The sequence below is a fragment of the Tachysurus fulvidraco genome, chromosome 12, assembly GCF_022655615.1.
Source record: "Tachysurus fulvidraco isolate hzauxx_2018 chromosome 12, HZAU_PFXX_2.0, whole genome shotgun sequence".
Lineage (NCBI taxonomy): Eukaryota > Metazoa > Chordata > Actinopteri > Siluriformes > Bagridae > Tachysurus > Tachysurus fulvidraco.
Window position 1 is genome coordinate 15406861 of NC_062529.1, and position 23831 is coordinate 15430691.

Here is a 23831-nt window from a genome sequence, read left to right on the forward strand (position 1 = left end):
CATACGAGTTTAAACCGCCACGAAAATGAAGTCAGACGTATCATATACAGTATAGAGAATTCATCACATATTTCTTCACATTCCTCACCTGGTTCTGTTAGGATGCTGTGGTCAGGGTGCAAGGTCAGTCATGATAGAACAGCCCTAGAACAAATTAGGAGCCTTGTTCAACAGCCCATCTGGGTAAGCCTGGCTGTACCAGGATTTAATCTCCCAACATTCTGAATCTATAGCTTAAAGCTTAATCCATAGAAACACAACTACATCCATTTCAGTGTCCTGAATGTCTTACAATTTAGTTTGCTATGTTCCTTCTTTCATATGTGTGAAGTGAAAAGATATTCATCCATCCATTTTCTGTTTGTCCGTTTATCTTAAACAGCATCATAGGGAGCCTATCCCAGGAGAGTCAGAGCATAAGGCAATGGACACCCTGGATTGGGGTGTCAACTAAGCGCATGGCACAATCACACACTTATATTTGGTGATGTCAATCAGCCTCAATCGCATGTCTTTGGAAAAGGGAGAACAAGCAAAACCCCTGCACACAAGGTAGAGACAGAAATAAAACCCTCAACCCTGGAGCTTCAAGGCAAATATGCAAACGACACGCTAAGCTACCTGAGTTTATCTGTATGACTGGTCATTTTATTTGTAGCATATTTTTTCTGGTTAGTTAGATAAATAATAAAGAACAAGATAGCTAGATAGTTATGTATCTATCAATAGATAGATAGATAGATAGATAGATAGATAGATAGATAGATAGATAGATAGATAGATAGATAGATAGATAGATAGATAGATAGATTGATTGATTGATTGATTGATTAATTGATTGATACGTACGTACAAAAATACATGCATTCTTACATAGTTGCAGTATATGCTTTTATTTTATTGGTATATTTAACAAATTAAACAGTAATTTGGTTTAGATAATAAGAAAATAATAAGCAATTGATGAGCAATTACAGATTAATAACAAACATTAAGTCTAAGTATTTAGCATACACATGAGCAATGGTGTAGGTGTTGTATAAGTTGCATTCAAGGGATTTCTTGAACATACAAGTCAAACATGTTTAAAGTCATGATATTCAAAATTTATGGTAGTAGCAAGTGCTGCAATGGCAGTCTGTGTGATTCACTAGCTTTACGTCATTAACAATAACCTGTGGGAAAAGAAAAAGAAGAATTTCAGAGAAACCTGTAACATTTTAAAACAAGTGTTTATATCACTTTTTAAAATGATAAATGTTTATATCACTGATTTTAATTATCTTACCCGTTTAACTTCTTTGGCAACACAGCATGTGGCTTCAGATGTGATATTCTTTGGGACCAGCATAGTTTTCTTGGACCTCAAAGGAGTCGGGTACGCTCTGGAAAAGCAACATCCCATGCACTGATACACAGGAGCGCCAGGTTTTGAGAATATATTGTTCTCCTTGAGTTTGCACTCTTCACAGCCAACTTTTTGGGAAAATGAACGGAAACAATAGGATCAATGTAAAACAATAGGATCAATGTAAAAAAAAATGTCATATGGATTATGCATATACATTATATTAGTTCATCATTATTATTGTACCACCATTTGTTCTGCTATTATTTTTTATTTAGAATTGAGGAAAATAAAGGAATAATCTTACAGTCATTGTTTGGATAAAGCTGTCCAATTTCAATTAGAACAGACAGTAGAAAGATTGTTGCTCCAGTGTATTTGAGAACAAGAATCATCCTAGCAATGGACAGTCTGCAAATCAAAATATATACATTACAAATTACTTTTGCCATTTATCATTATAAAATTCTAATAAATGGTAATAATTTTAAATACTACCTTTGTTCTTCTTCACAGTAAAAAGTCACCAATGCATCTATCATAAACCCACCTCACCCATTTTTATAGTCTCTCCTAACCACACCTACTAAAAGTTCTCCCCTGAGTTAATTCTTGGCATGACTCACTGGCCTTTAGCTGACCTTATAGTCCATTAAATGAATGAAAGGAAAAACTGATAATGTTTGATAATACAGGTGTGGATTGCACCAAACAGTATTTAATACCACATAATCTTGTAAAATGCAGCAGTGTATCCAAGCAACTACTGTTCTTGTTCTGTGCCACACTGTTATACCGAGTGCTCCTGTCTTCTGCAACATTATATGTGGTAATACTTTAACCACACAGGCTAATAAATAATGTGGTATGATGAGCTCATTATACATTTTTACTAAACCTCATTACAGATAACGTATTTCGAAAACTAGAAATGTTTGATCTGAGACTTTACGTCATTTTTCTGCTGCTGAATAAGAACCATTTTTTAAGTGGTTTTCAGTAAGAAATATTACAGAAGATACAGAATTCACAGTATTTCAAATCAAATATGAATATTTGCTTGTGCTACTATCTTCTGATCTTTCCGTTTACTAATCCATTTATCCTTGGTTGTGTTGGAAACCAGAGTGTGACATCAGACAGATGTAATCTAATACACAGTGTGGCAGATGGAACGCTGTATCTAGGGGTAAAAGATAAATGTAAATACAAAAATTATACTTTTGTTGTTCACTAAGACAAATTAAAATTTTGTCAATTTACTCTTTCTATTAGAAAACATTAAAACCCTGGTCCTGGTCCTTTTTTAGGTTCAAACAAATACAAGTTGATTTTTTTATTAATACACCATCCATATACACTTAATGAACACTTTAATAGCACAACATGTACAGATGCTTATTCATGAAAATATCTAATCACTCTTGTGATAGAGCAATGCACAAAGTCATATATGTACAGGTCAAGAGCTTTATATAATGTTCATATCAAAAATGCAAAGAACCTTTAAACTCAGTGACTTGACTGAAGTGACTCGGTGACTTAGTTAAAAACTTATGTCAGATTGGCATCTCTAGTTTCATTTCACATATACCCACTGTAGTCTGATTCCCTAATTACCTGAATTGGGAGACATACATGTTTATTATGGAACAGGGGGCTCAGAAGCCATTATTACTGCCACATATACATTAAAACAGAATTATTTTCTTCACATATCCCAACTGAGGAGGTTGGGGTCTGATGCAGCACATACAGCACCCCTGGAGCAGGGAGGGATGAGGGCCTTGCTCAAGGGCCCAACAGTGGCAGCTTGGCAGTGCTGGGGCTTGCTTTAACCACTTGAGCCACCACTGCATTTTACTGCATGCAATTTTGACCATCTTTGTAGGTAAACATTACATCTGGAATGGATCTTGGTATGGAAGCCAGAATAAGATTAAGACTTTTTTGCTGAAAAAGATGTTCCTGTCAGAATTGTGACCATCTGACTGAGGTACAATAGTGATTAACAATGTTGTCCACATGATGTCTGTATTGAGTAAATAATAATGTTTAAGGTCTGTTCCAATACACCAGTATCCTACTAAATATACAATTCAATTCAATTCAAGTTTATTTGTATAACGCTTTTTAAAATTGACATTGTCTCAAAGCAGCTTTAGAGAACATAAACATAGAACAAAGGTTAATGTAAAGAATAATATAAAGATTAATAGAATACAAAATTAATATTAGATATATTTGGTTCACAGTGTGTAGGTATTTATCCCTAATGAGCAAGTCTGAGGTGACTCAGGCAGCAGTAGCGAGGAAAAACTCCCTTAGATGGTAAAGGAAGAAACCTTAAGAGGAACCAGACTCGAAGGGGAACCTCATCCTCATATGGGTGACACTGGAGGTGTGATTATAAATATACAGTCTGACAATTGTTGTATTGATGCAAAAGATCACATGGAGTTCACATCTCCTCTATAGTTCACATCTCCTCCTCCTCAACTGGAGCTGGTAGATCTCTAGATGCCTCAGGATTCTCAGAGTCGGCCTCATCTCAGTGGAGGTCCAAAATCTTCATTGCACGGAAGACGATCGGAGCTGGTACAATTTCTGGATGCCTCGGGATGGGTAAAAACAGAGAAGCAACCAAGTACTGGACAAATTAGCTTTTATTTCTCTACAATCAATTATTACTAATACTAAATAATTGTTAAATAACCAAACAGTTAAACAGGCTTGTTTAGAGTAAAGAAAATATCATGGTAAGGATGTCTGTTCAGAGCTGATGAACCTGGCATGAGTGAGGTGTAAGCAGAAAACTACACATAGCAATAGCATGAGCAAAACTGGGTGGGGGGAAGCTTCATCCTCAAATCCTGAGACACAATGCTGCTCTCTGCTGGATAGGGTTTTGTTTTCCTTCTGCCTGAGACTGCTTATTTAGCGTATATGGGCACCAATGGCCTTACAAACGCGCCATGAGCGATTCCCTGAATGGGTGCGTAAGAAACCCCGTGCTTTAGAAAAAATCTCGCGGCGTGATGCTAGCCGCCATTTTGCATCGTCCTAGCTAAGTGCAAGAGCGGCGCCGGACCAACGGCAGGGGTTTTGGTCATTTTTTTCATTTTCTCCCGTTTTCCCTCCGGAGTCATCCACACACAACGGTTGCTAATCTACAGGTACGATAAACGTCTTAAGCTTGGCAGAGAATTGTACGGCATAAAATGTGATCTAATGTTCTTTTGTTTTCAAACAAAAGTAGCTAGAAACTGGTCGGGACGCGTCTCACACCGGCTTTTTGAAAATGGACTCCCATGTGTGTGGCGGCACGTTGACTTGCATCTGGCTAAAATTGCTAGCTTAACTGTTCTAGGTCTCGGTTCGACGTATAATCATTTAATATAACTATCCTTATATCTAGCTTATTTTTTGTCACCCTTTTGAAGAAATATTCGTTTTTAAAGTGCATGTTAACACAAGCAACAAGGACAAACGTTAATTTCCCGTCCAAGTTATCAAGCTAGCACGCTAACCTTCTTAGCCACATAGCAACAACAAGCTAACAACAAAGTTATCAAAGCGTTTTTCATAATCGTTATTATACGCACGTTATTGTGGATGCTAGTTATAAACCAGGTGTGTATTAGTTAAGATACGAGTCGCTTGACAGCATGATTCACGGTAGCTGTCAGATAACGCATGGTAGCTAATGGGTGTTGTAGGTGTCCACGTTGCTCTTGTGTCCTGGCCTAAATGGGGTAGCTAGCTAGCACGATATCCAACTGGTTAGCTCAATCTGCTCCCGTCATTAGCGCGCCACATTGCATTTTGACCGCCTCATTTGAAGCTGCATAAACTCCAATGAAACAAAGCGATCTTCATTCAGACCATGAACCATCATCAAGTAACTTTTGTTGTATATAAAGCTAAAGCCAGTGATCTATTTAATCTGTTATTTTGGTAAATGTTAACCGAAACGCCATGTTTGCAAATGCACATTATTATTGGGCGTTGAGATGTTCAAGTATAAACTGGTGAGCTGCTGTTTTGACAAGTAGTGGATTAGTCAAATTGTGAACTGCTTGGTTGCATGCTTGCTAGGTAGATTTTAGATGAGAGCAAATTAGGAAGAACATGTGGAAAAGCACACCTAGGCTGGGAGTTCAAGTTTAAATCCAGTTAGGTTTGTGTGCATACATTTGCATGTGGTTTCTGTTAATTGAGAAATGATTATGCTGTTTTGCAAAACTCAAGTGGGTGTGGAAAGTGTCATTATACGTGGATTAAGGTTGATGTATTTTTTTCTTTTCTTTGATGTTTAAGCAATAAAATTGTGGCCCAGTTATATTGTCCCTCAATTAGTGCTGTGCACTTTGTGTATTGGATGCGAGAACATAAACACAGGGTCAGGCAACAGGTTCCTTGACCTCTGCCCAGTTTGAATTAATTTGGCTCATTGCATCTGCGCAGATTACGGAGACATGGCCACAGAGCATATAAATGGAAACGGTACTGAAGAACCAATGGAGACTTCAGCTGCAGTTACCCATTCAGAACACTTCCAGACATTATTAGACGCTGGGTTACCTAGAAAAGTTGCTGTCAAACTAGATGAAATTTACATAGCAGGTAAGGCCCCTTGAACTTTCAGCATATTCGCACCCATTTTCAGATTTCAATCCAGTTGCATGTGCTTTTAAGATAAGATTGTGGGAATTGGAAAACCAAAGCAACTTTTTGTGGTTTCCTTCCAAAATGGGTACTGCAGTCATAAGGTGCTTGTAAAGTAAATAAATAAAAAAAAAATTTTTTTTTTTTGCCTAAAAGAAAAAACCGGCTAGTGATTTTTTTTATTTTTATTTTTTTTTATTTTTCTCTGTGCCTCCCTTAGCAATTTGAAGGAAACAGAGTATCCTGGGTGGCAGTTTCAGAAAATTTCATGTGTAGACCCTTAAAGCTGAGTATTAAGCAGTCCTGAGGAGGTCTCCTCATACAGTGTCAGGGCAAGTGTGTTGCCAGATGGACATATGCAGGAACAATGGAGCAGCTGGCATTGGTTAAGACAGGTGACGGGTCCTCATAAATCACAGTGAGCAAGCTTGATATGCAGAGTTTGTGGATGGCGGTTTCAAATTACACCATGACATCTGTTGTTATTAGTCCTGTATATTTGTGATGTGACATCAGCAATGTTTGAGTAGCTCATTGCGGAGTGAGTAAATTATGAACCAGCAGTTGATCTTTATTGTATTATTCTTTTGTTTGCATCTCTTGCTCAGGTCTGGTTTCTCACAGTGATCTTGATGATCGGGCAATTGAAGCTCTAAAGGAATTTAACGAAGAAGGTGCTCTGCAAGTCCTCCTCCAATTTAAAGACAGTGACCTCTCACATGTACAGGTAGGTTGGTTTACAAAACTGTTGTTAACAAAACTAGCTTAAGACTGTTTCGCTTCATATTTTCCATTGTTTATTGTATCATAACACATCCTGGGGGATGTGAACGTATAAAGCACAAAGCTGTTTTTCTCTGTAGGTTGACTGTAATCATCCCTGGAAAACCACAATAGCAGGGGTGCTTGTTATAGTTTAGTTATAGTTTATGAAGCTAGGTTAGTCAGCCACTATGGAGCTAGGGCAGTTTGAGTTCTGGTTATCACTTTGCATGGTGAAAATGGTGGGTTTTGCCTTTAACAGAAAAGTAGCCAGATTGTATTCAGAATATACATACACTATAGATTTTCTAATTAATTTTACTTTATCCATAGAACAAAAGTGCCTTTCTCTGTGGAGTTATGAAGACATACAGACAAAGGGAGAAGCAGGGGACCAAAGTGGCAGATTCTAATAAAGGACCAGATGAGGCAAAAATCAAAGTAAGTTTTATTTTACTTAATCGTTTATTAAATCCTCTTTTGTATGACTGATATGCATGTGTTTATCTTTCTAATTTGCTAGGCTTTGCTTGAGAGGACTGGCTACACGCTTGATGTAACAACGGGTCAGAGGAAATATGGAGGTCCTCCTCCTGAGTCAACCCATTCAGGTGCACAACCCACAGTTGGGACAGAGGTAAGTTCAGTGACATCCGGACAAGTATGTCAAGTTTTCACAGAGAAATTCAGTGTCAAGTAATTTTAAGGTGCAACTGTTACACATTAATTCTTATTGAGTATTTTTTTTAACTGAAGGATTAATGAAAAATAGTCTACATGAATTTACATGAATTAAGTTTTATATTTGCATATGTAAAGGGCTTATTGTTTTCTTTAGATTTTTGTAGGAAAAATTCCAAGGGATCTCTTTGAAGATGAGCTTGTCCCCCTGTTTGAAAAAGCTGGGCCCATATGGGACCTGCGCCTGATGATGGATCCCCTTAGTGGCCTGAACAGAGGCTATGCCTTTGTCACTTTTTGCACTAAAGAGGCTGCTCAGGAGGCTGTTAAACTGGTAAGTGAATCTGTATCCCTGATAGCAACATTAGCTATTTTCATAGCCAGTGTTCTATTTCAATGAAATTTGATCCAAAATTAAGACACTGATTTGCATATTAGACCCCACATAAAGCAGTATAGATTATAAAGTACATTTCCAAAACCCAATTGACACACTTTGAGTTTGTATTCCTAAAAGTAAAACAGATGAATGTTCTTGGTTACTGGTTCACCTCGAGAAAAAAAAACACGTCCTATCTCTCTCTTTCAGTGTAACAACAGCGAGATCCGCCCTGGCAAACACATTGGTGTTTGTATCTCTGTGGCCAATAATAGACTGTTTGTTGGATCCATCCCCAAGAGCAAAACCAAGGAGCAGATAGTGGAGGAATTTTCTAAAGTCACAGGTAGGTAAAAGTCCTCCCAGCTTAAGGTTCTTTTTTGTACTTGGGTGAGTTGTCCGTATTCAGCAGTCAGTATATGTAGAACATGAAAGAAACCTAGATCCATATTTAATCACCCTTTTTTTTTTTTCCTCTCAGAGGGGCTCAATGATGTAATTTTATATCATCAGCCTGATGACAAGAAGAAAAATAGAGGCTTCTGCTTTTTGGAGTATGAGGATCACAAAACAGCAGCACAGGCACGGCGCAGGTTGATGAGTGGCAAGGTGAAGGTGTGGGGAAATGTGGTTACTGTGGAATGGGCTGATCCCATTGAAGACCCTGACCCAGAGGTTATGGCAAAGGTAAATGAGCAGAATATGTGCTGAGGGCAACTTTTCTTACCCTTTTTTTGGAATTACTTATGGTGGAGAAAAGTACAATTTTGTCCTGTCCATTTTAGGTTAAGGTATTGTTTGTAAGAAACCTCGCAAACACTGTATCAGAAGACCTCTTAGAAAAGACTTTCAGCCAGTTTGGCAAGCTCGAGAGAGTGAAGAAGCTTAAGGATTATGCCTTTATTCACTTTGAGGACAGAGATGGTGCTGTCAAGGTACCATATTAGTTTCCTTTTATACTTTTTATACTTCCTTTCATACTTGTTTGTGTGAAATAGTTGATTTGATTAACTTGCATATTTTTCAACAGGCTTTAGCTGAAATGAATGGGAAAGATTTGGAAGGCGAACAAATTGAAATAGTCTTTGCAAAACCACCCGATCAGAAGAGGAAAGAGCGGAAGGCACAGAGACAAGCAGCTAAAACTCAAATGTAAGTTTACTAAGTTCTGTAGGTAACATTGTTTTGTTTGTAGTCTATTGTGTGCGTGTGTGTGTATTGCTTAAATTCCATTACTTTGTTTTCAACAAGGCATTTCTGGGCCTCCTCCAGGTATGATGATTATTATTATTATGGGCCACCACATATGCCGCCTCCCACAAGAGGAAGAGGACGAGGAGGCAGGGGAGGCTTCTCTTATCCCCACGACTACTACGGCTATGATGACTATTATGAATACTACGGCTATGACTATCACAATTATCGAGGCGGCTATGAAGATCCGTACTACGGCTATGAAGACTTTCAAATTCAAGGTAGAGGACGAGGGGGTCGAGGAGCCCGTGGAAATTCTCTGTCTCGGGGACGAGGTGCAACTGCAACTCGAGGAAGAGGAGGTTTCTCCCAGCGTGGAGGCCCAGGATCCAGCAGAGGGGCACGTAACTCCAGAGGAGGAACTCAGCAAAGAGGCCGCGTGGTACGTAAGAGTGAGAGAGTCAGGACAAGCAAGGCCATTCAATAAACTATTGCCACTCATTAATACTGATTTTTGTATTGTTTATTATTTTTTTCTTTCAAATTGCTAACACATAAAAGGCACCTTGTGGAAGAAATGGACCAAAGGTTTGCATGCTTCTATCTTTCTGGAAAACTGCTTTGAATATGCAGAGCAAAGCAACAGTTATTTAGGCGTTTTTGCGAATGTATTTTTGTTTAAAACATGGACACTACTGTAATGTACTGTTGTAGTATTTTATTTCTAAATGTTTTGCACAAGTTTGGCTTAAACTTTCACAAGCATGTAAAACGGTTAAATGCAAAACTGCTTTACACATACAATGCTTTTATAGATTCATCATGTGTGACTTCTTTTTTTTTTTTTTTTTTTTGGTCAATTTAATTTGACATTTTTAGATAAATCTGTATTTTTCTTAGCAGGGAAAGGGGGTCGAGGCTGGTCCTGACCAGTGACCGTGAAGACTGACTTGCTACATGGGGTTACACCATAAGCTGCCAGTGAAGATGATGGTAAGGTCGAAGCAATGCCCCAATGATGATACAGCCTTACAGAAGCAGATCTCCCATACTGCCACCTTGAAAACCAGTGGAAATTCTGTTTGCTTGTTCGCTTGGACTTGTAGTCATATAAGTCATGCATTTAAATTTTGTCATATCCTATTTCCCTGTAAACATGCTCCAATTATTACAAAGTATGCCAGTTAAAGAAATTGAGGTTCAGACTTCCTAAATAATACTAAATATTGATTATTTTTTTGTTTGTTTTTGCACTTTTAAAGTCTCTGAGTTTGAAGTGGCTCAGTGGAGCTTGATGTATATTTTTGTGCTAATTGCAATTTTATTGTCGGAATATCCATGTTTATCTAAATTAACTATTTGGATGAAAAGGACATGACATCTGCAGGTTTTTGGTGTAACCACCTTGCATGGATAAGTCAGGCATTCCAGGAAAGTGGTTCTTTTCAGAACTTGTCTTTAAAGGGTTGGTTAACTACCTCAGTACAGAGGATTGAACTACCCTGCCTGTACTGTAAATAGGGAAACTTATATTGATGAAAGCAGGGCTTGTTTTCTATGAAATATGCATTAGAGCAGCTGCTCAAAAGATGTACTTAATGTAATATAATCATTTTGCTGCTGCTCTGACACTGCAAACAGTCAAACTGGGCATGCAAAATAATCTCATATGATGAGCCTGAACAAGCCCTGCTTTTATCATATTTTGAACTGAATTAGCTTCCTTGCTTCTTCAGATTATGTAGTTACTGGTTGTATGATTGTATGATAGTTTTGGAATAAAATGTTACTTTTGTAAAGTCTTGAACATCATAAAGGTGTCAACTGCTTTTGGTAAGCCCTGCAGTGTCCCTTTTTCTAACAATTGAAATGTTTTTTTTAGAAAACAGTCTTCTTAAGATCATGTATCATCTTGCCTTTTGTTTTATTGAATCATGCACCATTTTGAAAGAATGATCACATTTCCACCCAAGACCAGACAGAGTAAATCTAAGCTCTGTTCAATTTGGGAATATGGGATCATTCAGTGGAAAAAGGGATGCTGCAGCTTCGGTTTATATTCCATTATATAGCAAACAGTTGACTGAACCATTCAACCGGTTTTGTACACAGTTAACTCCCTCTTGAAACTGTATCAACCTTTTGACATGTTAGCAGTTTTAAACTATTGTTGGTGGCCAACAACGTTTTTGCATTCCCGCAAATAAATTGTTTTATACTGTAAAATGAGGTGAGTGTAACTTATTTTTGTAATAAAGTTTTGGATTTCTATCTGTGGCCTAAAACTGTTTACTGTAATAGTCGTAGGTGTTAATACTTTAGAGATGTGATCGTTTTATATTTTATTCTGGATGGTCGTATTGTTTTAGTTGCAATGTGTTCAGAAACTGTCTAATATAAATGGCATCTCGTATGGTTTCCGAAATCACCTCGCCATTCCTTCAGTTTAAGGAGTCGTTACCATGTGCTCCAGTCCTGTGGAAGAACACGTGTTCACAGGCGCGCCTCTCAACGGATGTGACGCAACCGGGGCCAAACCCCAAGTAAACAACGTGCAGAACCGCTAATAAAGCGCAGTACAAATCAACGAAAAAACGATGCAGTGTAAAGATTTAACGCGTTGCAAACGACAGTAATGTAGCTGCGCTGTGTTTATAGTAAAACAGTTAGCTGTGTATTGTTAGACGACTTCCTTATGGTAAGTACAATGATGGTTTAAATCGAGTTTGATGTATTTTTTTTTCATCATTGTGACCAACTCTACAAATGAACGCAAGGCTCCTTTACCTTAATTTCCGCGCCTGCAGCTCTGAGATGCCGTTTATCGGAGTGTATTTACAGAAGGTGAGGCAGAGGCTGGAGCTGTGCAGAGAGGTGGGCCGCCAATATCCTGCCTTCTGCTTTCTGCTTGTACTCCTGCTTCTGTCTACTGTCTTACTGATTAGGTAATTACTGTTGTAAGGGCTTACAAATGCGTTGTGAGTTCGAATCCCATGTCCACCAGGTTCCCACTGCTATTAACTATTGAATTATAATTATTGTATTTTTATTTTTTATTTAATAGAAATCCAGATTACACATTATTACTTTATTACAAATGTAAAGATTCGTGTTAGGGTAAGAGAATATACAGAAATGGGGGGGGGGGTAATTTAAAAAAATGCATAACATAAAATAATACAGTACATACATGCATCATAATATACACAAGTCATAAGTTATTACAGAACAGGTAAACAAACAAAAAATTATATTTTTAGATGCTGTCAAAGCACCATCTAAATACACGACATAACGTCCCAACACTTGATAAAATAATGATTAATCAAAGAACATAAATAAATATAAAGCAGTGGTTTAAGCATATAAACCCAAGGACAGAAATACAGGTATATAATCTAAATAGCTGACTCTAATTCATGTAATTATTTATCTGACTTCGAAAGATTATAAAAACCTTCTACTCAATGCCGGAAGTGTAATGAAACAAATAAATGCTTCCCAAAAAGCATGTACTTAAATATGCAATATTTCTTTCCAAGTGTTGATTTTAAAATGTATTCATATCAGATTAAAAAAAAAACTAGAGGTTAACGTGTTGGACTACTGATCAGAAGGTCATGAGTTCGAATCCAACGTCCACCAAGGCTCCACTGCTGGGCCTCTGAGCAAGGACTTAACTTTTCAATTGCTCGGTTGTAAAAAAAAAATGAGATAAAAATGTAAGTCTCTCTGGATAAGGGCGTCTGATTAATCCTGGAAATGTAAATGTAAGAAGTAAATTACATGGAGCTTGGTACATGCTCTTGATTATTGATGCATCTTGAGATGTATTTTCATATACATATTTTTAAGTTTTATATAGTATATGGCGCACAGCACCGACACGTGTCCTGTTTGTGTTTCAGGTATCTTCACATTATTGTAATTTTTTGGTCATTCCTGGCTGGAGTCGTTACCTTCTATTGCTCATTGGGACCTGAAACACTACTTCCTAATATCCTTATAACAATTAAACCTAGGAAAAAGGTATACTGTTTTTTTAAAAAAAAAAAAAAAGTCATTTATCCTCTATACAGTGGGGAGATAAATATTCAGTTTGTATTAAATGTCCAGTGCAGAAATCTGCTTAAGATTGACACACATTATGTCTATTGACTTTGTACTTTCAAATCTGAACAAAAATATTTATACTCATAAAACATTATTAATAAAAATAATGCAAATTGATAAATTAGCACTTTGCTACAAATCTGTAATATTTAGGTACAACACTGCAGCATCTATGCTAAGAAATTATTTTTTTTTCTATGCTAAGCATCTATGCTAAGAAATGATTAGTTTTTGCATTATTATAATTCAATGTTGGCATTAGTTTAATAATAGAAAGCTCTTTCACCAAAACCATGATTGCATACAACTAATGGCAACATCTTGTATAGTTGCATCAGGTGCGATTTGCACAAGAACATTTAAGAATAGTCTGTGGTCTATTCCAACAGTTCTTTAACTGGAACTCTGAAACCAAAGGCTTGAGGAAAAAGAGTAATTTTCCATTTTTAAATTGTATCAAAACAAACAAACATCCTTCCAAAAAACATCTGTTGTTTGTATCTTTATTCATATTTATTTAGGATACATTATGGGTTCTATACATTTAATGCATTTGGTTACATTTCTAATATTTATAATACAAAGTCAAAAGATTTTGTGTGTCTAAAGTGTGAGTCTAACACTGAATGCTTATTTCCCCTATCTGTATAGCGTTAATTTACTGCAAACCTTGAAGTACTTCAATCAGCATTTGTTCTGTTTTAACAGCCAGAGTTCCAAGAGCTATTTCCTTTTGCTCATAGCTGTGCTGTCTGTGGGAAAATTAAATGCACAAAACACAGGTAATTATAACTGCTAATCTTTCATTGTCATCGAACACTAACACAGAATAAGTTGCTAAAATGATTGCATTTTTTTCCTGTTAGACCAACATTGCTTCTTGAAAACTATCGGCCATGGTTAGATCTTAAAGTACACTCGAAGGTGGACGCGTCGCTTTCAGAGGTTTAAGAACTTCACATCATCTCTGTTTAAGATTTTTAATTCTTAAAAAGTTTTTAATGGTTAATTGAGAACCTTTTGTCCTCAGATTCTTGAGCTCGTTCTTGAAAACTTTGTGTACCCATGGTACAGGTATGTTTTTTACATAAATTCAGGGCTTTGTATATTAAGACTTGGCAATTAAAATGAATCTTTGGTAATAGGGATATTACGGATGATGAGGCATTTGTGGATGATCTCAGAGTGACCTTGCGTTTCGTAGCTGCCGTGCTGGTCCGCCGAGCACAGAGAGTAATGTATTATTTATGTATTATTTATTTTTATTTTTTTTAATTTAGAGTAGAATTTCACTATTGAGAGTTTAATCTTATCAAATGCATCTTTTTTCATTGCTAACGGGAAATATTTTTTTGTTTTACAGGTTGATATTCCATCTCTCATAACACTCAAACTACTTAAAGTTGCCATGAAACACATTGAAATAATTGCCTTAGCAAGACAAAAAGGTATTTCATCATGCACACTTATTTGTTCGGGCTCCACAAGGGGGCAATAGTGAAGAATGCATCAACAGGATATTTTACTTTTATTATATCTTTAAGAGATAATAACAACACACTTATACTCACATCAAAGAAAGAAACATTTATGGGAAACACTTTCTATACCTTGCGCGCGCACACACACACACACACACACACACACACACATATATATATATAATATTAAATATTATTAAATTTTATTTATTTATTTATTTATTTATTTATTATGTTTTTTTCTTTTTAACTCTTTTGTTAACTCTATTTCTATCCTGTGTATACATTAGTGAAGAGCTCAGAGCATCTTCAGCAGGCTGCTTTAGAAGAGTATGGACCTGATCTGCATGTGGCTTTGCGCAGCAGGAGGGATGAGCTGCTGTACCTACGCAAGCTTACTGAGATGCTATTCCCATATATTTTGCCTCCAAAATCTACCGACTGCAGGTAACAGACCTGCCATTATACGTGTTATCAACATTTCTCTGCTTTTTTCCTCTTCTGTTGCATGCCTGTGTATTTTCCAGATCTCTTACTCTTCTGCTAAGAGAGGTTCTTGCTGGCTCTGTATTCCTTCCATCCATGGATTATTTGGCTGATCCTGTGAGTTTCAGTCAAAAAGAAACCCCTTTCAAAATGGGCTTTTTTCCTGAAAAAAATTGTTTCTTTTTTCTCTTTTAGGATACCGTGAACCAGTTGCTGCATATTTTTATTGACAACTCTCCAGTAAGTTTTAATTAGTTGTGCTGTTGCTTGAATAATGAAAGATTTCTTCTGAACAAGATGTTATAAAAATGACATAAAGCAATGAAACAGTGTAGACAATTGCTCAATTTACAAAGATAAAACAAACAGATTTTTTTAAACTATTGCCTTAATTTATAATAAAGAGGATAAGTGACAAAAATTGACAGGAGTAGAATCTTGAATACTGAAGGATGGAGGCATTGTCAGGATGGGTACCCAATGAACAAAATAGTGAAGAAATGTAACTTTTGTAGTAAAAATGAATAAATAAATGTTTGCTGTATATCTGTGTATATGTTTTGATGTTGGATATCTTATTGTAGCCTGAAGCTGCCACTGAACCAGCCTCTGCACTTGTCCCATTCCTTCAGAAGTATGCAGATATACGCAACAAGAAGTCTTCAGTAAGTCTTATCTGTGCTTAAATGAATCTTTGGTACATTGATTTTTCTATCTATAATGTATGAGGAGTTTCTGAATTGGAAAAATGGCATGTGTTTTTTGCTGTTTGGTTTTAATGGTATTGTCTTCAAATTAGGTGTTAAAGCTAGAACTTAAGGAGATACGAGAGCAGCAGGACCTGCTGTTTCGCTTCATGAACTTTCTCAAGCAAGAAGGAGCTGTTCATGTGCTGCAGTTCTGCCTCACTGTTGGTAAGGTTTACAAACTCCGCTGTTGGCAGATATAAAGGAGTATATTGTGTCCATTTCTTAATCTTGAGCTCTAGATGTCCAGTGAGCTTGACCAGTCTCTCAACAATACTGGGAGTACTTGGTTGCGTATGCCAAAAGTTTATTTCAAGTAGTTAAAATGTGTTTAAATGTTTTTCTTTCCCAAATTTCAGAAGAGTTTAATGACAAGATACTACGTCCAGAACTTTCCGATGATGAAAAACTGATGCTACATGAAGAGGTGAAAAAGATATATGAGACATACTGCCTTGATGAAAGCATTGACAAAATTCGCTTTGACGCTTTCATTGTTGAAGAGATCAGAAACAGTAAGTTAATCTGTAAATTAATTTATGTTTAACTGAATGTAAAATAAATATACATGAATGGCAATACATAGGCTTTTATTTCATTATATGAGTTATTGCTTCTCTACAGTTGCAGATGGAGCATATTCCGGTGTTGTAAAACTGCAGACTATGCGCTGCCTGTTTGAGGCCTATGAACATGTTCTTTCCTTGCTGGAGAATGTTTTTACTCCAATGTTCTGTCATAGTGATGAGGTAATGCCACTTCTATGCACACTATACCCTAGTGGCATTAATTCCCTACACATGACTATTTTAATGAGCCTAACATTAAACACTGAGCCGACTTCTTTAGCAGGGGTGCTGTCGTGCAGTTACGGAGCCCAGTTCTCCAGCACATTACCATGTTTAGTGTTTTTAGTTTCAGCACCCCTTCTACATAAACTAAACATTCAACGTCACACACGCCACCGTACTGAACACGACAAGCAGTGAAATGCTTATTATGATTATCCATGAAATGAATATAGAATTTTTCCTAAACAAAAATTTACAATTATACAGATAGAATTGTAAAAATATTAAAATCTAGTATCCTGTATAGTGCTATACTATAAATGTGTAAATTAATATCAGACATTATAAAAGATTGGATAGCTTCCACTTTACTGATTTGCTTAAGAAGTTTTGTTAAAATGGAGAACTAACACTTATTGTGTTTTTAAGTATTTTAGGCAGCTGTTGAGGGGGGCTGAATCCCCAACAAGGAGCTCCAGACTTGGCAGGTGGGTGGTCACCAGTTTGTAGGTCCAAAACGGCACATTTGCTATTTAAATAAATGATCAAGATAGTTTATCAAGCACATAGACCCAAGTCAGTGCTTCTACCAAATCTGCCAATTTTCTTGTCACATTTTTTTCTGTTAGGATTCAGTGAATATTGATAGAATGGTTAAAAAAAAATATTGAATGAAAGATTCTCGGTGGGGTTTACTTCAGTCTTTGTTCACTGAAAAGCATAATTAAAATAAAAATGAATTTAAATTCATCAACAATTGATCAATTATTTGCATTGGTACTTCAGCTTACACCTTGGCCATGAACATTTGTTTGTGTAAAAAAAAAGTCTTGCTTTGCCAGAGAAATCACACACATATATATGAAGGTTGACAGACATAGTGTCAGAATATCAGACAGAGTTTGCTATTTATCAGACAGAGTTTGCTATGTTAGCTTCTTAGCATTGACTGGAATATAGATTGTATAGATATAGATACTTGTTTTTCAGTAAATTGGAACATTTCATATTATATTTACTTACTTATTATTTGTCAGTCTTATGATATTCTATTGTTTTGCTCATTTATTTAGCCTATGTGTACTTTGTATGTTCTTTTCTTTCCTTTATATCCATATTTTTTGGTGTTGTTTTATGAGGAAATTCAAAAGGTTTTGCTCATTTATTTAGCATATGTGTACTTTGTGTGTTCTTTTCTTTCCTTTTAATCCATATTTTTGTTGGTATTTTTCTCATGAGGTTTAGTGTTTGCAGAGGACAGTTGTAATTTCTTTGCCCATTATTTCAGAAATAGCGTGAGTTTGGATGACATCCGGTGAGTATGCTGTCAGCTCCATGCCCAACCTGTAGCTTTACATTCTGCACATAATGCTGGATGTGAGATACATGCTGGCATGCAGGGAAAAACTGCTTACTTTATCATCCGTCTCTGTGAATGCTACAACACTGCTGTGGTTTTGTATGACTCACATATATAAGCTCAGATTTCTTCCATTTAGTTTAGTTGTATCAGCATGGCTTAATATAAAAATTGAGACTTTTAAGCAGAAGCTAAGTTGCTTATATATATTAAAATTGTGTGGTGTCTAATCTGTACACCTGTCACAAAGAATCTAGTAATTTTGTCCTTTACATGGTCTTGAGATAATATAGGAGGCAGTCAGTGGAGCTTCTTGCCTAACTGCTATATGCTACTGTTAAGAAAATTTTCTGCTTCAACAAATTTCACAACTAGCTTAACCATCTTAGCTAATTCTGTTTGTCTCTCTTTTATACCACGGACAAACTTTGTATCTGTGTCCATCCTTTGACCCTTCATTCATCCATGGGCTCTAGCTTTTCTGAGTGGGATTATACCATGGACCTAGAGTCACTATCCATCTCATCTGCATCTGTCTACCCAAATGTTTCATCCATTCTTACCCACCAATCTGGCTCTAATGCCTTGCGCCCCGTTGCACTTAAGTAAGTCAGGATCCATTGCAAGTCCTGCAGCCCTGTTTGCATGGATACTTTTGATAATCCGATGGCCCAAGTGTTTGTGTGTGGGGAATCTTAGTATAATGAAAGGTATCTTTTATTGTAACTGTAAATTTATCTAGATGTAGATATAACACAGTGTAATATATTGTTTTACTAACAGAATTCTAAACTGATTTTGAAATAACATGGTGGTCGTTTACAGACAACTTTAGTTCACTACACACAAATGCTAATATTTTATGTTCAAGACACAAATGATTGTGTGTTTGTGTGTCAGTATTACATACATGTGAAAACCATATAGTATATTGTTTCCCAAGTCCTGTTGCCATCTGATGGATGATTTGAGCAGAATAAAATGGCTTGAATTGAGTTCATTTTTGTTAGAATTGTCTGCTAGTAAGGCAGTGTTTATTTGACGTTTGAGTTATTTCCTCTTACAAATGCATGAAAATTGCATGTGCTATTTCTGTCTTAAACAGCTTTACCAAGGCCTTCGGGTATGTTGTTGTGATTGTGTGGTTATGTATTCTGTTCAGGAGCACGTCAAAGCGAGGAGAATCATTTGGCATTGGCCGCATCGGCAGTAAGATTAAGGGGGTTTTCAAGAGTACCACCATGGAAGGAGCCATGCTGCCCTCTTATGGACTCTCAGAGGGAGAGGACGATATGGTCAGTGTGCTCTGCCTTCATTTTTCTTTTTTTATTAAGAAAAAATATGTTAAATAATAACATACTGTATTTCTATGGAACTGTGGTACAGGCACTAGGTTTGACTTATAAAAACAGCCTAATTTACCGTTAATAATTTACAGTTATTGTTTGATTATTTGCCCGTGCTTCCCAGCTCTGACATTTGAAGCTCAAAATGAAAACTTTTTCTCATTCAGTAATCTCAGAGTGTTTGTCAAATGAAGTTACTGTTATCAAGCTCTAACTCATCCTTAGGTCATGTAGTGGACAAGTTTAAAAATAGAATGTTTTTCATCAGGCTGTCCCTGCATAAATTTAAACTATGCTGAACCTCTAGTAAGGGGGGCACGGTGGCTTAGTGGTTAGCACGTTCGCCTCACACCTCACACCAGAGTCGGGGTTCGATTCCCGCCTCCGCCCTGCGTGTGTGGAGTTTGCATGTTCTCCCTGTGCCTCGGGGGTTTCCTCTGAGTACTCCGGTTTCCTCCCCCGGTCCAAAGACATGCATGGTAGGTTGATTGGCATCTCTGAAAAATTGTCCGTAGTGTTCGATTGTGTGAGTGAATGAGAGTGTTTGTGTGCCCTGTGATGGGTTGGCAGTCTGTCCAGGGTGTATCCTGCCTTGATGCCCGATGACGCCTGACATTGTTCCCACTGCTTGACATGTTAGGTGGAGGAGGCCATCATGGTTATGGAGGATGACTTGCCTATGGAGGCTATCAGTACTCCAAGTACACCTCGTAACCTGACGGCCTGGAGCATCACTATTCCGTATGTGGACTTTTTTGATGATGAGGTGAAGAAGGAGAGGATTCCTGTGTATTGCATAGATGTGGAGAGAAATGACAGGAGAGCAAGTAAAGCCTGACCTCACAATATTTTAATTATTTTAGTTGTTCAGTTGTTATCTAATTAAAGATACAGTGATCGTTCTGTGTTACAGTGATGTCCTACAATTTACCATTTTTTTATTTTACTTGCTTTTCAGTTGGACATGAGACAGAACATTGGTCTGTTTACAGAAGATATGTGGAATTTTATGTGCTTGAGTCAAAACTCACGGAGTTTCATGGTGTGTACAGTTTGATTTACAGGCAGTAGGGGAAATTAATTTTAATACTTGCAGTTGTTAAGTTATTTCTTAATTACAGTTCTCTGTGTGTGTGTGTAAGCAGGCTCATTCCCTGATGCTCAACTTCCATCCAAGCGGATAATTGGACCTAAAAACTATGAATTTTTAACATCCAAGCGTGAGGAATTTCAGGAATACCTACAGGTAATAATAATAGAGAAAGAGAAATTATTGTTTCAGTTTAAATGTTTTGTATGTAATTACTGATGTTTGTATGCTGGGTGTGTTTATTTAGAACCTCCTGCAACACCCTGAATTGAGCAACAGCCAACTTCTGGCAGACTTCCTCTCCCCTCACAGTGTGGAGTCGCAGTTCCATGACAAGATGTTACCTGATGTTAATCTTGGTACTTAGTGTGCATAATTGTAGTTATGACAAGAATACATAGACCCTTTATTAACATTTTATTCAATCTTTCATGTTACAGGAAAAATCATTAAATCTGTTCCTAGCAAACTAATCAAAGAGGCGAGTTATTTTTGTATTAGATTCATCTAGTCTATTAGATAATACAGCTTTTATATCATTCTAAGGATTTATTTATTTTATTTACTTTTCTACAGAAAGGTCAGCATCTAGAACCATTTATACAGGCTTTCTTCAATTCATGTGAATCACCAAAACCTAAACCCAGCCGGCCAGAACTCACGATCCTCAGTCCCACATCGGAAAACGACAAAAAGGCAAGCTTTTTAAGATTTTATGGAATTATTTTACATCAGATATCAAACTCTAATTTGATATTTACATTGTTTCTTTTAAAAAAATTGTGTCTGAATCTCAGCAGTACCTTTAACTTTGAATATTCTTTAGCTTTTCAATGAAATATACAAAAACAATGCAAATCGCTCCGAGGTCACAGAGAAGAGGCACAACCAGAATTACTTTATGGAGATGATCACTGTAGAAGGAGTTTATGACTACTTAATGTTCCTAGGTAAATATGCCATCTGTATAATTAAGACAACCACATCCATAGTAGTTATATTTACTCTATATATTTAGAATTGAGAATGCTAAAAGAAACATGCATTTATAATTATGAAGCTTTTTTATGTTCCTACAATTAAAAGTATTTCGATTCTGAAATTTTGACAGGACGAGTTGTTTTTCATATACCTGATTGGTTACATCATCTCTTGATGGGTGGGCGCATCCTGTTTAAAAACACACTGGAGGCATATACTGACTACTACTTGCAGAACAAACTAGACCATGTGTTTCAGGAACATCGTGTGGTTTCAATTATCACTCTGCTTAGAGGTAACAAGTACTAAACAAAAATTGGGACTGTCATCTGCTATTAAATAACAAGCATTCATACCTAATATAATAATTAAATTATATAATGGATTTAGTGACTAATTGAAAATGATGTTGATATTTTTTTTATTCTAGTAGCTTTACACGGTGTATATTTTATATATTATTATCGTTTACACGGTGTGCTTTTCCACAGATTCTGTATTCTGTGAGAACAGTGAACCACGCTCTTTAGAAGACAAGCAAAAAAGAGCCAGAAAAACATTCAATGAAATGAAGAACTACATTCCAGGTTCAGCTGCTGATTTTAAAATGACTGTCATTAAAATTAATGTATCCTCTTTCAATATCTTAAAGAATTGTTGGAATAGTTTTAAACTACTAGGTTTATTTTATATTTTATACACATCCAATGAAGTAGATGATAATTAGTCCATCAAATGCATTATCCAATATTATGTTTGATTATTAGTTAGTAACACATTTAGTGCTAATGAATCACCTTTTTTTTTTTTATAAAGGTGTGAAAGATATAAGTGAAAAACATGCAAATACCACTGACAGATTTATTAATCATCACTTTGGTATATCTGTCTGAGCAAACCTACATCTGGTCATTTGTGTGTTTTTTTTTTAGAGTAAATAATAATAATGATAGTAAATAACATTGATAATCACCCCTAAACCTTGTACTTATAAAGAGAAGGTAGATATTTGAATAAGGAAATTACATGTGTATGAGTGTAAATCATGTGTGTCATAAGTGTCTGATGTACAAAAAAGGTGTAGAGGGCAGGAGCTTGCCAATGAAGCCAAATTGTCAATTACACTCAAATAACCGCTCAGATGTCTTTCCCAGTTTACATGAAAAAGGGCTATTATTTCTCATATTTAATGACTAAATCATATTTATGCTGTTAGATTTGCTTGGAAAATGTATTGGAGAAGAAGCAAAATACGAAGGGATAAAGCTTCTGTTTGATGGACTTCAGCAGTCAGTTCTTAACAAACAGGTAAGTGGTAACATATTTGCCTCTATTGTAAAATCTGACATACAAATTACAATAATTCAGAAATTTTGTTATACCTCCTTGCAGCTGACGTATATCCTGCTTGATGTAGTAATTCTGGAGCTTTTCCCTGAATTGAACAAAGTAAGTTGTATATTGTAAGCATGTTAATATTAATTAAAGTCCAATCACAACAGGAATCATAATGATACTATTTTTCTGAAATTTAGGTACAGAGAGAAACTTCTGTAATGGCTCCATGGATGTAGAAAATCACAAGATCTCTGCATGTGCAACATCCTACCTAAAAATCAAAAGAACCATGTACAGTAGTGCATTTTAAGACAACTGTACAAATTGATGTACTGAACTGCCTTCAAATGCCCATGACTACATAAAGTATCATTTACACTGTGGTCATTAAAAAAGGAAATGACAAATGTTTTTTTTTTTTTAATTGACAACATAGGACTGATTATGACTATTCCTAAGATACTGAATATGCTGCTGTGCCCTATATTACAAACTTTTAAATGCATACTTTACTGTGTACTCATTAAGCCACAATTAAAGGAGAAATTTCATGTTGCCTAATCATACTGTCAGTAAATAGAAAACTGTGGACTAGAGTGTTTATGGAGAAGTGTTTGCACTATTGTCCATTCTGACATTATCCATTACTCTCATTAAAACACTCAATTTTTGATGCAAGTGTATGTTACATGCACCACAATAAAATATTTATGTAACTCACCTGTCTTAGTGTTCTAAAATGTATACCTATGGGTTATTGTGGCTCTTGTTCATAATAAGTAAAGGTTTGTATCGGATATTTGTATTTGGCAGATTTTTTGTAATATAGCGACATGCTATGATTGCACTAGAGACCTGTTATTACTAATGCAACCATAGCATGTAAATGTAAATGCCCTGGTTATGTATTTGTGTAAAACTGTTCTTAGTTGTATTATGTAATTTACCAGTTTCTGTTAATCCACATAAATAGTTAATGAATGGGAGACGATTCTCAGGATTGTGAAGCTTTTGAGTCCTTAAGTGGGACTCGAGATGGAGTAAATTATGCGCTCAAAAATACAAAT

General features: G+C 36.3%; 3 protein-coding genes across 17 annotated transcripts; 2 read left to right on the plus strand and 1 right to left on the minus strand.

The window, feature by feature from the left end:
- Positions 1-874: 874 nt before the first annotated feature.
- cga (glycoprotein hormones, alpha polypeptide) lies at positions 875-11951 on the minus strand. 2 transcript variants are annotated; one of them, XM_047821231.1, is made up of 4 exons: positions 11820-11951; positions 1656-1759; positions 1289-1476; positions 875-1175 (listed from the first exon to the last, which is right to left on the minus strand). In XM_047821231.1, exons 2-4 carry the CDS (start codon positions 1741-1743, stop codon positions 1101-1103), a joined length of 351 nt encoding a protein of 116 aa, XP_047677187.1. In that variant the 5' UTR covers positions 1744-1759; positions 11820-11951; the 3' UTR covers positions 875-1100. The 2 variants fall into 2 exon arrangements, with proteins under 2 accessions (XP_047677187.1, XP_027028405.1); XM_027172604.2 differs by lacking the exon at positions 11820-11951 and adding an exon at positions 1847-2683.
- Positions 4323-11303, plus strand: syncripl (synaptotagmin binding, cytoplasmic RNA interacting protein, like). 9 transcript variants are annotated; one of them, XM_047821225.1, is made up of 13 exons: positions 4323-4524; positions 5816-5974; positions 6625-6743; positions 7112-7219; positions 7302-7415; positions 7617-7793; positions 8049-8184; positions 8320-8525; positions 8624-8773; positions 8869-8990; positions 9090-9474; positions 9594-9620; positions 9933-11303. In XM_047821225.1, exons 2-13 carry the CDS (start codon positions 5827-5829, stop codon positions 9966-9968), a joined length of 1728 nt encoding a protein of 575 aa, XP_047677181.1. In that variant the 5' UTR covers positions 4323-4524; positions 5816-5826; the 3' UTR covers positions 9969-11303. The 9 variants fall into 9 exon arrangements, with proteins under 9 accessions (XP_047677181.1, XP_047677182.1, XP_047677183.1 ...); XM_047821226.1 differs by having other exon boundaries at positions 9936-11303; XM_047821227.1 differs by having other exon boundaries at positions 9111-9474.
- Positions 11799-23484, plus strand: LOC113659425 (sorting nexin-14). Of its 6 annotated transcripts, XR_007144480.1 has the most exons (31): positions 11799-11977; positions 12941-13061; positions 13854-13927; positions 14012-14090; positions 14176-14219; positions 14291-14378; positions 14509-14593; positions 14917-15073; positions 15154-15229; positions 15308-15352; positions 15697-15777; positions 15912-16026; positions 16218-16373; positions 16483-16607; positions 17079-17137; positions 17938-17964; positions 18486-18614; positions 19172-19304; positions 19996-20182; positions 20314-20397; positions 20501-20601; positions 20693-20804; positions 20886-20926; positions 21022-21141; positions 21272-21395; positions 21557-21721; positions 21918-22013; positions 22643-22734; positions 22819-22875; positions 22962-23091; positions 23123-23484. XR_007144480.1 is itself a non-coding variant. In XM_047821221.1 (30 exons), the coding sequence occupies exons 1-30, from the start codon at positions 11799-11801 to the stop codon at positions 22998-23000; spliced, it is 2991 nt and encodes a 996-aa protein (XP_047677177.1). In that variant the 3' UTR covers positions 23001-23484. The 6 variants fall into 6 exon arrangements, 5 of the variants coding, with proteins under 5 accessions (XP_047677177.1, XP_027027988.1, XP_047677178.1 ...); XM_047821221.1 differs by having other exon boundaries at positions 22962-23484; XM_027172187.2 differs by lacking the exon at positions 18486-18614 and having other exon boundaries at positions 11847-11977; positions 22962-23484.
- The last annotated feature ends 347 nt before the right edge of the window (positions 23485-23831 follow it).

Coding starts and splice junctions, on each gene's coding strand:
- cga (XM_027172604.2), bottom strand. CDS start 1,890: ATGATAGATGCATTGGTGACTTTTTACTGTGAAGAAGAACAAAG. Junction 1,477..1,655: donor GCTTTATCCAAACAATGACT/GTAAGATTATTC, acceptor TTTCCCAAAAAG/TTGGCTGTGAAGAGTGCAAA. Junction 1,176..1,288: donor TTGCCAAAGAAGTTAAACGG/GTAAGATAATTA, acceptor CTTTTCCCACAG/GTTATTGTTAATGACGTAAA.
- syncripl (XM_047821225.1), top strand. CDS start 5,827: ATGGCCACAGAGCATATAAATGGAAACGGTACTGAAGAACCAATGGAG. Junction 8,991..9,089: donor CAAGCAGCTAAAACTCAAAT/GTAAGTTTACTA, acceptor GTTTTCAACAAG/GCATTTCTGGGCCTCCTCCA. Junction 9,475..9,593: donor CTCAGCAAAGAGGCCGCGTG/GTACGTAAGAGT, acceptor AACACATAAAAG/GCACCTTGTGGAAGAAATGG.
- LOC113659425 (XM_047821221.1), top strand. CDS start 11,799: ATGAACGCAAGGCTCCTTTACCTTAATTTCCGCGCCTGCAGCTCTGAG. Junction 14,379..14,508: donor TGGTCCGCCGAGCACAGAGA/GTAATGTATTAT, acceptor TTTGTTTTACAG/GTTGATATTCCATCTCTCAT. Junction 17,965..18,485: donor GTGAGTTTGGATGACATCCG/GTGAGTATGCTG, acceptor CATGGGCTCTAG/CTTTTCTGAGTGGGATTATA.